At 44.1% G+C, this 13,185-nt stretch overlaps 1 protein-coding gene across 9 annotated transcripts in view; it reads left to right on the forward strand.

Moving 5' to 3' along the window:
* The window catches only part of NEO1 (neogenin 1), a 477,222-nt gene that overhangs the window by 250,046 nt on the left and 213,991 nt on the right, over positions 1-13,185 (forward strand). For all 9 annotated transcript variants that reach the window (XM_075069482.1, XM_075069491.1, XM_075069483.1 and 6 more), the window contains exon 5: positions 8,905-9,041. In XM_075069482.1, the coding sequence (XP_074925583.1) occupies positions 8,905-9,041 (137 nt within the window). The remainder of the gene's footprint in view (positions 1-8,904; positions 9,042-13,185) is intronic.

Raw genomic sequence — 13,185 nt, forward strand, 5'->3', positions numbered from 1 at the left:
GCAATGAATAATCCCTTGTAAATGATTATCTAGCAAAATATTAGCTATTAGAAAGATTATAGCCAAACTCCTCAGCACACTGAAGTTACAAAGGAGTCTCTCAGTTGTCAAAGGGATGGACTATTCATTGTGTGCACCATGCCAAAATAGATTTTTTAAAACAATAAAGGTTTTTGTGACAAAGTTCCTCCTTTACCTTGGTGGGTCCTGCGCTTATTGGCGGATTTGCTCACCTCAGTGATCTTCCCCTCTGGTGGAACCCACAGTCTGGGTCAACTCCTCCTGTGTCTGATCAGAAGTTGCGAGGTTTGGGGGGAACCCGGGCCTGCCCTCTTCTCCAGGTTTCAGCCCAGGACCCTGTGGATTGCAGCTGTCTATAGTGCCTCCTGTAACAGCTGCATGACAGCTACAACTCCCTGGGCTACTTCCCATTGTCTTCTCAAACACTTCTTTATTCCCTAACACCACAGGACCTTCCTCCTTGGGTCTGATAATGCTTGATTGTCTGATAATTCCTCAATCCTCAGCAGCACACCTCTCAGTTCTTTATTCTCCTTGGTGCCTCTTGCTCCCAGCTCCTCACATGCACTTCCTCTTTCTCTTGGCTCTCTTCCCCTCCCCTGACTGGAGTGAGTTCCTTTTTAACCAGCGTGCCTGACTAGCGGCCTGATTGGCTGCAGGTGTTCTAATCAATGTAGCTATCTCCACTGCCTTCTAGAAAGATCTTAATTGGCCCCAGGTGCTTTGATTAACCTGGAGCAACTGCCATTTGGTTACCATGGTACTAGGGATTTGTTTAGCCTGGGGCTAACATACCTGTTCCTCAGTACTTTACTGTAGCCATCTGGCCTTGCCCCATCACACCTCTTAAATCCAGTTCCCCATAGAAATTTAATTCTGCCTCCTCATAAGTCCAACCTGTGCACGAGGCAGAGGTCCTGAGGAAAAATAGATCGTGGTCATGTAATTAAAAACTGTTTTGTTATGTGTTTGCACAATCTAGCTTTTCCTAACTTCCAAGTGTTTGACTTTGGAATCTAAACTTTAAATGACCTTTTTAACATTGTTTTTGTATATAATTTTCTAGAGATTTTTAAAAGAAAAATGGTAAAGACGAATTATATTATACAACTGTAATACCCTTCTTCAAATAAATAAGTAGCAGCATCAGGGTTTTGAGTCCTGGACCTTCAAGCACTTGCAGCACAGACCTTTACCTCTTGAACTACAGGATTAACTATATTAACTGGCATCAGAAGAAGTTTTTATGCTAAAGAGGTTTCTGGTGCTCTATGCTAGGTCCAGGGTTGAGTAGTTCATTCAAATCTCTCCCCCTTAACCACTACTGCAACTGCTCTAGCAGTGCCCACATGTTCCAGCATAGTGTTCGGAGGTGGCGCTTCTGCTGCTTTGGTGGCTGCATGTGGCCCAACAATGTGGAATATTCACATTCTGTTGTTGTGTTGGCATGCTGCCATAATTCTCCTGAGGAACACAAGTGAGAGAAAATGGCAATTTTTAACAATTTATAATTTAGCTAAACCCAGATGCAAGTTCAGGGGACAAATAAAAGATACTTTTCTACCCTGTGAGCTTTCTCTCTGCAGGATTTTAAAGTCCTGTTGCAAATAAAATAGCTGTTACAGCGTTTGCAGATAAGATTACAAGCATACTTTATAGTGGAAAGTGTTGGGCTAACTAAATGTAAGGATTGCTACCAGCTTTTCCTATGTTTGTTCATCTATGGAAATATATTTAAATTCAGCATCCAGAAAATGCATTCTTCTAACAAGGTTCTATTAAATAAAAACATGGTATTGTATATCATGAACTGGGCTAATTTTTTCTTGTTTTTTTTTTTTAAACATTTTTGGTCCCTTTCCATCGGTGTGAGTTTGAGTTTCAGAATGGCAACCACATATATAACTGCAAGCAGTCTTACTCTTTAGTGTGGTAATGTACCTTTTGGCATATCTCCAAACCAAACCAGTGCTTGCTTTATATATAATATTTTAATCTCTCAGAAAGCTAACGCGAGCCAAAGCAATTCAGTGGACTGCACCTTTTTCGGAAGAATATTTGTAATGTGAGCCACGTGTAGTGGATGCATCTGTGAGATCCCCCAAACGTCTACTGGATTCTCCCCTTTTGAGTTATTGTATGGGTGCAACCCCCGAGGCATCCTGGACATAGCCAAGGAAATTTGAGAGGAGGAACCCAGTAAGGGGAAGAACATAATAGAGCATGTGCTATGGACGAAGGACCGGATAGCCCGGGTCACTCCCGTAGTGAGGGAGCACCTAGAGAAGGCCCAAGAGGCCCAGCAAACCTACTACAACCGCCAAACCAAGGTTCGTCAGTTTTAACCTGGTGACTGAGTAATGGTACTGGTACCCACGGCCAAAAGTAAGCTGTTGGCCCAGTGGCAAGGGCCCTATGAAATAATCAAACCCGTAGGGGAAGTAAATTACAAGGTGCGACAACCGGGATATTGAAAACTAGAGCAGATATATTATGTCAACTTTCTTCAACCCTGGCATACCCGAGAGGCGTGCGCAGTGGTTCGAGGAGACCTGCACCTAGGGAACAAAAATCCTGAACAGGTGAGGGTGTCTCCTGATCTAGCGACAGCCCAGAAGAAAAAGGTAACTGAGACAGGGCTGCCCAGAGGATTCAGGGGGCCTGGGATCTTTGGGGGCAAGGGGGCCCCCGCTTCGGGGGCAATTCGGCGGCGGGGGGTCCTTCTGCTCTGGGACCCACGGCAGGAGGGCCCCGCCGCTGAATTACTGCCGAAGACCCGGCACTTCGGCGGTGGGTCCCGGGGCGGAAGGCCACCCACCGTAGATTTTCGGGGCACTCTGGCGATGGATCCTGGAGCGGAAGTACCTATTGCTGCCAAGGACCTGGAGCGGAAGAAGCTCCGGGGGCCCGGGCCCCGCAAGAGTTTTCCAGGGCACCCGGAGCGAGTGAAGGACCCTGCTTTTGGTCCCCCGAAAAACTCTCGTGGGGGCCCCTGCAGGGCCTGGGACCTGGGACAAATTGCCCCACTCCCCCCACTCCCTGCCTGGGCGTCCCTAAATTAAGAAGATCACCCAATATCAAGACATATTCTCAACAAAGCCGGGTTGCACAACTCGGACATATCATCACATTGTCATGAACCCTGGGGCCAGAGTAACAATGAGGCCCTACTGGGTGCCAGCAGCCAAAAGGCAGGAAATAAAAGCGGAAGTCAGGAAAATGCTGGAGATGAGGATCATCGAAGAATCCCACAGTCAGTGGTCCAGCCCCATTAATGTTGGTGCCCAAACCTGATGGCACCATGAAGTTATGCAATGACTTCCGTTGACTAAATGAGATATCCCAGTTTGATGCCTACCCTATACCCTGCATAGACAAATTAATGGACCGTCTGGGGAATGCCCGGTACTTGACGACCCTAGACTTGACAAAGGGGTACTGGAAGATTCCCCTACCCGAAGATGCAAAGGAAAAGACAGCGTTCTCTACATTAGAGAGTCTTTCCTAATATACGGTCCTCCCTTTTGGACTACATGGGGCCCCAGCTACCTTTCAGCACCTCATGGACAAGTTATTATGTCCCCATGCCAGCTCTCCTGAGGCCTATGTGGATGACGTGGTGATTCATACCCTAGACTAAGAAATCCACTTGAAGAAGGTGGGGGCAGACCTTGATACCTTCAGGCAAGCTGGCCTTACAGCGAACCCTGTTAAGTGCACCATGGGGTTCACAGAGGCCAAATATCTTGGCTATATGGTAGGAAAAGGTCTGATAAAACCCCAACTGAATAAATTAGAGGCCATCCAAAATTGGCCATGGCCGAGTCGTAAGAAGCAGGTCCGAGCATTCCTAGGGGTGATGGGGTACTACCGGCATTTCATCCCCCATGTTGCCACAAGGGCAAGTCCCCTAATGAACTTAATGAAGGCTCATGGTCCTGATCCAGTCAGTTGGTCTGACGCAGCAGAGAGAGCATTCACAGACCTACGGACTGTCCTCTGCAGTAACCCCGTATTGATAGCCCTGGATTTCACCAAGGAATTCATCCTACAGACAGATGCATCCGGGGTGGGATTATGGGCCGTCCTGTCGCAGATGACTGGGGAAGAGGAACGTCCAATTCTCTACCTCAGTAGGAAACTCCTTCGGAGGGAACAAAAATATGTAGTGGTAGAGAGTGAGAGACAGAGTGCCTCACCGTAAAATGGGCCATGGAAACGTTGTGTTACTACCTGCTGGGGCGTAGATTTGTCCTTGTGACCGAGCATGCCCCTCTTCAATGGATGTAACAGAACAAGGAAAAGAACACAAGGGCAACCAGGTGGTTCTTATCCTTCCAACCTTTCCAGTTCCACATACAGCACAGAGCGGGGAGTCACCATGGCAACGTGGATAGCTTATCACATCTACACTGTCTGGTGTCCCAAGCTGCCCAACCCCTTGGTGTTGAGCAGGGGGGAGGGATATGTGTTAGACCCAGGCCAGTGGGGTACAGCAGAGCAGTCCCTATTGGGAACCAGGAAGTGGGCAGAGCCCGCCCACTGCTAAAGGTCCTCCCCCCAACCTAAGGGGAGGATCCAAAGGGTCTGGAAACCAAATAATTCCGGGGGACAACTAATGAGATAACAAGGAAGGGCATGAGGTCAAAGGGTCAAACGAAGGGAACCTGATGGGGACACCGAGCAGAGAACCCTGGACAGCGCCCACTGCTCCTCGAAGGCGTCAAGGGAGCCAGCGGACGCTGCCCAGAGGAACTCTGCCTGGATGCAGTGGATGGAGGATCAGAAATAGGCCCTACAGTCACAGGGGACCCCATCGACCAAACTCCTCTCCCTGGTTTTATAGATGACTGTTTTAGCCAGGGCTAGAAGGAGGTTGACCAGGAGGTCTGGTGTTTCTGTGGGGCCACAGATTGGGAGTGCATAGATAAGGAGGTGACGGGAAAAGTGCAGCCAGAAGCGTAACAAAATATTTGTGGGAAGCTGGAGTAGGGGCTGCAACCTGGCACACTCCAAATAAACATGCTTCAGGATCTCCTGGATGTCGCAGAAGGGGCAGGTGTCCGGGATGGGGGTAACCTGCACCAAGTACATGCCCGTGCTCATGGCCCCAAGAAGGAGCTGCCAGCTGATATGCCCGACGGGCCTTGGGACCAGAGCAGAGTATAGGCTGGCCAACCGGGGCTCCTCACTTTCTAGAGGTGGCAGCAGGTCCTGCCACTTTGTGTCGGGGTGGGACATGAGGGGGAGGAAGTGAAGGGTGTGGAGCATGAGTCTGTATAGATGTTTCCTTGGTGTGGTCTGGAAACAAACTGGCTACAAGTTGTGCAGCCGGCTCATGGTGAAGGGGCAGAGGAGGGGCCTGGATCCACGGGGCAGGGTACAGCAGAGTAGTAGAAGGCAGATATACTGGCCACTGGATAAGCAGTTTTCTGTTCCCTGACTGACCAGAGCAGGGGCTGCTCCAGGCTAGGGTGGTCACATGACTCCAATTAACCTGCAAAGAGTCAGGTGAGGCTGTTAAGCTAATATGAACACCTGACTCTAATTAAGGCCTCTCTGACCTTATAAAATGGCAGTCATAAACAGATGGTTAAGCGTCAATGTCTGTTTTACCTGTAAAGGGTTAACTAGCTCAGTAAACCTGGAACACTTGACCAGAGGACCAATCAGGAGACAAGATACTTTCAAATCTCGGTGGAGGGAAGCCTTTGTCTGTGCTTTTTGGGTTTGTTTTTTTTTTTTGTTCTCTCTGGGTTCTGGGAGGAAACAGACATGTATACAAACTCTCCAACCTTCTGAAAAAAGTCTCTTCTATTCAAATAGTAAGTAATCGATAGAAAGTGGATTAGATTTATGTTTGTTTTCTTTATTTGCAAATGTGTATTTTGCTGGAAGGATTGTAACTCTGTTTGCTGCAACTTGTATTTGTGCTGGGGGGAGGATTCTCTCTGGTGTCTATAAGCTGAAAGACTCTGTACATTTTCCATCTTGATTTTACAGAGACAATTTTTACTTTTTTTCTTTGTTTTATTAAAAGCTTTTCTTTTTAAGAATCTGATTGACTTTTTTTATTTCTTGTGTAAGACCCAAGGGGAGGGGGTCTGCACTCACCAGGGAATTGGTGGGAGAAAGGAGAGAAGAGGAGAGGAAAAGCCTGATTTCTCTCTGTGTTAGGATCACTATCTCTCTCTCAGGGAGAGTCTGGGAGGGAGAGGGGAGGGAGGATGAATTTCCTCTCTGTTTTAAGATTCAAGGAGTTGAATCACAGGGATCTCCCAGAGTTACCCAGAGAGGGGAGAATCTGGGAGGAAGAAAGGAGGGGGGAATGGTTTATTTCTCTTTGTTGTGAGACCCAAGGGGTTTTGGGTCTTGGGGTCCCCAGGGAAGGGTTTGGGGGCCAGAAAGTGTCCCAAAACACTATATTTTTGGGTGGTGGCAGCTCTATCATTCCTAAGCTAGTAATTAAGCTTAGAGGGGTTCGTGCAGGTACCCCATCTTTTGGACGCTAAGGTTCAGAGTGGGAAATCATACCTTGACATGGTGGGAGAAGTGGGATAGATAGAATCCAAAAGCCAGTGAGTTTAAAAGCAAAAGCCAGTAGAATTATGTTTTTTCTTTTCTCTCTGCTAGCTGTTTGTAAGCAGGCAAGAGGGTTTTTTTTAAAACTACAGCCAAAAAAACATTTTTTTTCCTTTTGTCCTTTCTGGCTCAGAAAGACAGCCTGAAGGCAGAGGCATTAGGGTTTAACAAGGATCTTTGTTAAACAAAGGGACGCCAGCTGTGAAAAGCAGACAACCAGCAAAAAACATTTGCAAATCAATTGTTTTTTTCTTTCTAACTCTACGGGTATAGTAATAGTTAGAAGTCTCTGTTGCTAAGCAACCCTGAGCTGCAGCATTCCAGGCACTGAGCAGCAGAGGGTGCACCCAGCATAAGAAAGCAGGAGCAATGAGTTTCAAGGAACAGGCAAGACTGGATGCAGAGGAACAAATCAAAGAAGCCGACCATAAGCGAGATATGGAGAAGAAACAAAAAGAAACAGAAATAAAAGAAAAGGAGATGAAGATAAAACAACAAGAGATAGAACTAAGAGAAAGAGTAGAACAAGCCAAAGAGCTGGCCCACAAACGAGAGATGTAAAAGCAACAAAAGGAGCTGGAGATAAAAGAAAAAGAGAGGGAAGAGAGGGAAAAAGAGAGAAAGCATGAACTGGACTTAGCAAAGAATAAGCCAGATGTTCCAGCCAATCCTAACAACCCTTCTCCAGTTATTGTTCCACATCCCAAGAAATTTCCCACCTACAAGGCAGATGATGACACTGAGGGCTTCTTAGAAAATTTTGAAAGGACCTGCCATGGGTACAGCATCTCTGAAGACCAGTACATGATAGAGCTGAGGCCACAGCTCAGTGGACCCCTAGCAGAGGTGGCGGCTGAAATGCCTAAGGAACACATAAACAATTATAAACTTTTTCAAACCAAGGTCAGAATCAGAATGGGGCTAACACCTGAGCATGCCCGTTGGAGGTTCAGAGCCCTAAGGTGGAAACCAGATGTATCATTCACCCGACACGCCTACCACATTGAAAAGAATTATGATGCCTGGATATCAGGAGCCAATATTAAATCTCTGGACGAGATGCACCTCCTAATACAATTGGAGCAGTCAGGTGAGGCTGTTAAGCTAATATGAACACCTGACTCTAATTAAGGCCTCTCTGACCTTATAAAAGGGCTCACTCCAGTCAGGCTGAGGAGAGCCAGGAGAAAGGAAGTGCAGCTGAAGGAATGGGTAATGAAGACACCCTCAAGCCACTGGAAAGGGAGCCCTAACGTAAGGGTGAAGAAGGTGTTAAGAAAGAGAAGCGGGGGAGCTGTGGGGATTTGGCCCAGGGAAATGTAGCAACTCTGGCAGTGAAAGATCAGCTGCCAACAGCTGCTGCCATTAGGGTCCCTGGGCCAGAACCTGGAGTAGAGGGTGATCCTGGGTTCCCCCCAACCTGCCACTACAGAAACACCTCCTGGGAGGGGAAGACAGGCCCCTGTCAGGACAGGAGGCTAAACTGTTTGTGAATAAGCTCTTGTCTTTCCTGCTTGTTAGCAGCTGCCACTACCAAGGAGCCTGGGGCAGAATGAAAATACAAGTGTTCACATCCCTTAGAGGGTATGTAATACCTCCTCTTTCAGCTTATTTTGCTTCAGGAGGCAAGGAGGAGTGAGTCTGCCATGATGCCTTAACTGCCTCCATAATAGCTTTGCAGAGTCACTCTTGTAGGGGCTGCCGATACCAAAACATCCACCAAGTTGTGAGATCTTTCAACACAGCTGCTCTGACTGAATATTCAGAACAGAGGATACCTTTCTTGATATTCCTTTTTATTGTTAGAAGTTAGTTAAAGTTAGTTTAGCTAGTTTATAGCTTGAAAGTGCAAAAAATGCATTAATATTGTGTGGGATGTATATTGTTGAATTTAAGCTTATATTTAAATAATGAGTCTAGTTAAAAACACACCATCCCTCTATGTTAATATACACCTCTACCTCGATATAATGCTGTCCTCGGGAGCTAAAAAAATCTTACCATGTTATAGGTGAAACCGCGTTATATCAAACTTGCTTTGATCCACCAGAGTGCGCAGCCCCCCCGGCCCCATTCCAGAGCACTGCTTTACCGTGTATATCCCAATTTGTGTTATATCAGGTAGCGTTATATCGAGGTAGAGGTGTACCATTAAAGAATCCAACCTCAGAAGTGATGTAATCAGCAATTTTTTCAGTGTATTTAGAAGTTTCATTTAGATACTTTCCATATTTCTTTCTATCAGTACTCCATACAGATTAGTTTGTTTGCTATATTACCTGTATGTCCTGTCTTGCACAGCTCTGAAAAATTTCTGTTACTGGCGGGAGGGAGCCTGGAGATCAGTGATATCACAGAAGATGATGCTGGGACATATGCCTGCATTGTGGATAATGGGAATGAGACAATTGAAGCTCAAGCAGATCTTACAGTTCAAGGTATGTAGAATGTTTAGTTTTGAGAAAGAACTGATCTCCACATATGTGAATATATTATGAGGTTTGTTCTTCCATTTTCATTGACTTCAAAAAGGATTCAGATTTTTGTTCTTTCTACAATAAAACCAAAACCAGCAACCTGAGTTGGTTTCCTAGAAATGTCACATGATTATACCCATGCTGTTTTGTACTCTTTGTATTGTTCATGATTTCATAAAACACTCAATGAGGAATTAAATGTTTATACATATGTGTTAACCACACTGAAAACAGTTGCACGCATCAGATGAGTACGACAATATTAAATGTTTGGCACCATAAACTTTCCTAAAGGGAACAGTCTCTAGGTTATTAGGACTGAAAGTTGACCTACCTTTATAATTACCTTCTAGGTCTTACCTGACAAGGACACTGTCACAGGTATTTTTCATAATCCGTAAAGATGTTACTGTCTTAGAGTAACCCACTTGAAAAATATAAAACTGAAATAAATTTATTCACCTAATTTCCTCTTCTTTTGTGCTTACCATTTACATGTAAGGTTGCTCATGAATGCTATTTTTTAATAGAAATAACATTGAAACATATATTTAAAGACACACTTTCAGTTATGTAAACTTTGCAAAGAAGTATACAAATAAGGTAAGTTCTCTAGAGGGCACAGAAAGTTAGGAGAAATATTGGCATCTCTTAATCCTTGCCTTGTCTCATGAGGGATCTCAGGTATGAATTTTTAATTGGAACTTTGTTCTACTACAATATATAGAAATGCCCCCAAATGCCTGATTGGTGCATATCTGCTGCATCTTGTCATAGAGCATGATTGATTTGTTTACAGTGGGTTGCACAGTAATGACGGCTGCTTTTATTAAAAAAATTTAAAAAAACACAACATTGTTCTGCAGAGGTTCCATTTCATTGTTTTAATGGTAGAATTAGCCAATCTTATAATAGTAATTTTGTCATAATATTAGAGCTCTTCATGTTTCATAATAAATGAAGAACAACAGTCCTGTTTTAAAGCCAATTCATTTCTGTAGACAACATTTGTCTCTAATGGGATTACCTTATATTAGTTTGTCCTCCTAAGAAAGGAAAGTGACTCTGCAACAGAGTGTTTTGCCTTACAAACCAAACCAAAGCTAATTCTACATAGTTGGAATCTGGACTAATTACTTTTTTCCCTTTAGGAAATCAATACATTTACAATTCATTTTACTATTTGCAGGTGCTAAGATTTTTGATCCTATTAATTAGTGCTGACATAATTAAGACTGGAAATAGACATAAATATACTTTAAATTGTCTAGAAGGAGAGAAATACTGAAGCTGAAAACTTACCGTATATACTTATTCATTAGTCTGTTTGTTTATAAGCTGACCCCCCAAGATGGTTAGGTAAAAATAGCAAAAACTGTATGACTCTTTTATAAACTGACTCTATATTTCATGGGTTGGTAAACTTTGGCTCCTGGCGGTTGGGATAAGCCGCTGGAGGCACGGGACATTTTGTTTATTTGGAGTTTCTGCAGGCATGGAGCCCCTCAGCTCCGTGTGGCTGTGGTTCGCTGTTCCCAGCCAATGGGAGCTGCAGGAAGTGGAATGCATTTGTTTATAAGCCATCCCCTGCTCTTTGATTCGTCACTTTTTTACCAATATTTCGCTTATGAACAGGTATATACAGTAATATATATGTACATAAAGCCAAGCACACAGATTTAGCATACTGCTTTAGGGAGTCCAGAGTAATAAGCACAACTTTCTGTGACAGAAGTGTCCCTCAAAATGTATATTTATTGAACTCTGTCTTAAATTTTCATAAAGTAGCAAGGTGGGGGAAGTAATATCTTTTATTGGACCAACTTCTGTTGATGAAAGCGCCAAGCTTTCAAGCTACACAGTACTCTTCTTCTATTTCATGGAAATCTGCTCTCTTCAGGTGAGGTCATTTAGATGTGAAGAGGCGACTTCCAACCTTCAGGTTCAGGTTCCCTCTCTATTCAGATTAGTGCAGTCATGTATTTATGGTAGTTAAAATCTAGTTCAAGGTTCAAGGCATATTTATCTATGGTTGTTAAGAAGCTTTAGAAGTCCCAAAATCTGATATTGCCAAAAAATATTTGTATGCTGTCTCCGTTTGCTGGCAGGGTGGAACTATACCCAAGTGTATTGTCCTGGCATACCAGCTCTGGAGAAGGAAAATGAGCAGATGGGGAAAATTGCCTATTGGCTAGTGGTCATAATTTGTTGTGAAACATTAGGTCATAGAATATCAGATTTCATATTGTCTATTTCCCCCATGTAACCTTAATGTTAAATTAACAAAGGAAAATTGCTCACCTGAAGATTGTTACTGGAGAACATTCTTTATGGGATTGCATATTAAGAAGGTGCAAAAATTTGGCTGCCTACTAGTTGGAGGGAGTATTCTACTGGGAGCAAATTACCAGTCCTCAATCTGCACTAGTTGCTTGTTAGTTTCTAGATGGAATAAAAGATATTGGTATTGACCTCTAAAGTCCTAACTGGTCTGGGAACTTCCTGTCTGAGAGTGTGCTTCTTGCCTCATAAAATGCTGTTATGGTAGTTATCAGGCACTTAAGATGGAGCCTGCTTAGTTTAAAAGTAAAGGGGTTTGTTGAGAAGTTATTCTTTTTGAGAGCTGCTTCACTTTGGAATTACTTCCACTTTGATCCAAAATAATGAGAATCTGTTGACCTGCAGCATATGCTGCAAATGCCATCTACTGATCTTGGCTCCAGGGCAGAGAGAAGAAACTTGGGAAGACTGGTGTGCCTTTTTTTCCTGTGTATTTATGTGCAGGCTGATACATATCTATGTAAGGTGGGTTACGTGAGACCCTGTGTGTTGTGTGTTTAGATGGTTAAGAAGATGATTACGTATTTTACAGAATCATCAAGGGGACTCAAACTTTTTAATGTAGAAGTGGAAATAAAATCAAAGCTATGAGACAAACTAAAGAAAACAAAATCAAAGTTAAGATTGACATTGCATCCTTAACTTGTCCTATTGTGTCTGGCCATTTGGGTATTAAAAGGATCTGAGATCAGTGTTAATCTGTGACACTGAAACAACCAAGCATAATCAGACAGATCTACAATGATGTTGGCTTTACTTATGACTTTCATTTGTTTGATTGTGTGAAAACTTTAGTATTTTTTTTGAAAGTTAGTTCTTTTATGCCAATCAGTTGCTATAGAATTAGCAACAAGAACATCTGACTTCTAGTATCAAGTATCTAGTATCTTTAGAGAAAAACTATTTTTCTTGGAGTGATAGTCCCTATACGGATTCCAAACATGGGTGCGCATGCATGCCATGTGCCAGAGCCAAAAGGTTTTCATAGCAGTGCCCGTTGACCTGCACATGTGCCATGTGTCTCCCTTGCAGCTGAGGCTATAATAGACTCTGTGGGTTGACAGTGCTCCAGTTCCCTCTTACCACCACATGGCTGGAGTTGGAACCCCTTTGTCCCTCCATGCTCTTGGCTCTCCTAAAGGAGTGATTTTTCTAGTGCCTTTCTGTATATAATTGTCTGAATAGTTGTTCCTAATTGATAGTCGTTAGTTAGTTCATTCAGTAAGTTCAGTTAGAGAGCTTTCCCTCCAGTTTGGGGGTTGACGTCCTTTGTCCAACAGCAGTGCAAACAACAGTTTTAATATGTTGGTCAGGAATAGCTCCTACTCCCACCTGCAGCACCCCATGTCATCTTTGGGGGCAATCTTGCTCCATTTGCCCACAGTTGGGGCAAGATCGCCATGGACAATTGAGTACTGGAGATCATCTGTCAGGGTACTACATAGAGTTCTTGCCTCATTGCCCACCCTGGTCCCTCCATGGGGACTTCTCTCATCAGTCCCTCCTTCAGTAGGAAGCTGGTGCTCTTCTCCTCAAGGGTGCCATAGAGCCTGTCCTGCTTTGCTACTGGGCAGGGGCTTTTACTCCCCAGACTTCCTCATCCCAAAGAAGGGCAGGGGACGATGACCCATTGTGGACCTTTGAGTACTAAACAGATTTATCCAGAAATCCAAGTTCTGCACTGTGATGCTAGTATTGATTATTCCCTCCTTCCCCCATGGAGCCTGGTTTGCGGCTCTTGACCTGAAGGATGCCTATTTCCACA

Source organism: Chelonoidis abingdonii, chromosome 9 (assembly GCF_003597395.2).
Source record: "Chelonoidis abingdonii isolate Lonesome George chromosome 9, CheloAbing_2.0, whole genome shotgun sequence".
In the NCBI taxonomy this organism is placed as follows: domain Eukaryota; kingdom Metazoa; phylum Chordata; order Testudines; family Testudinidae; genus Chelonoidis; species Chelonoidis abingdonii.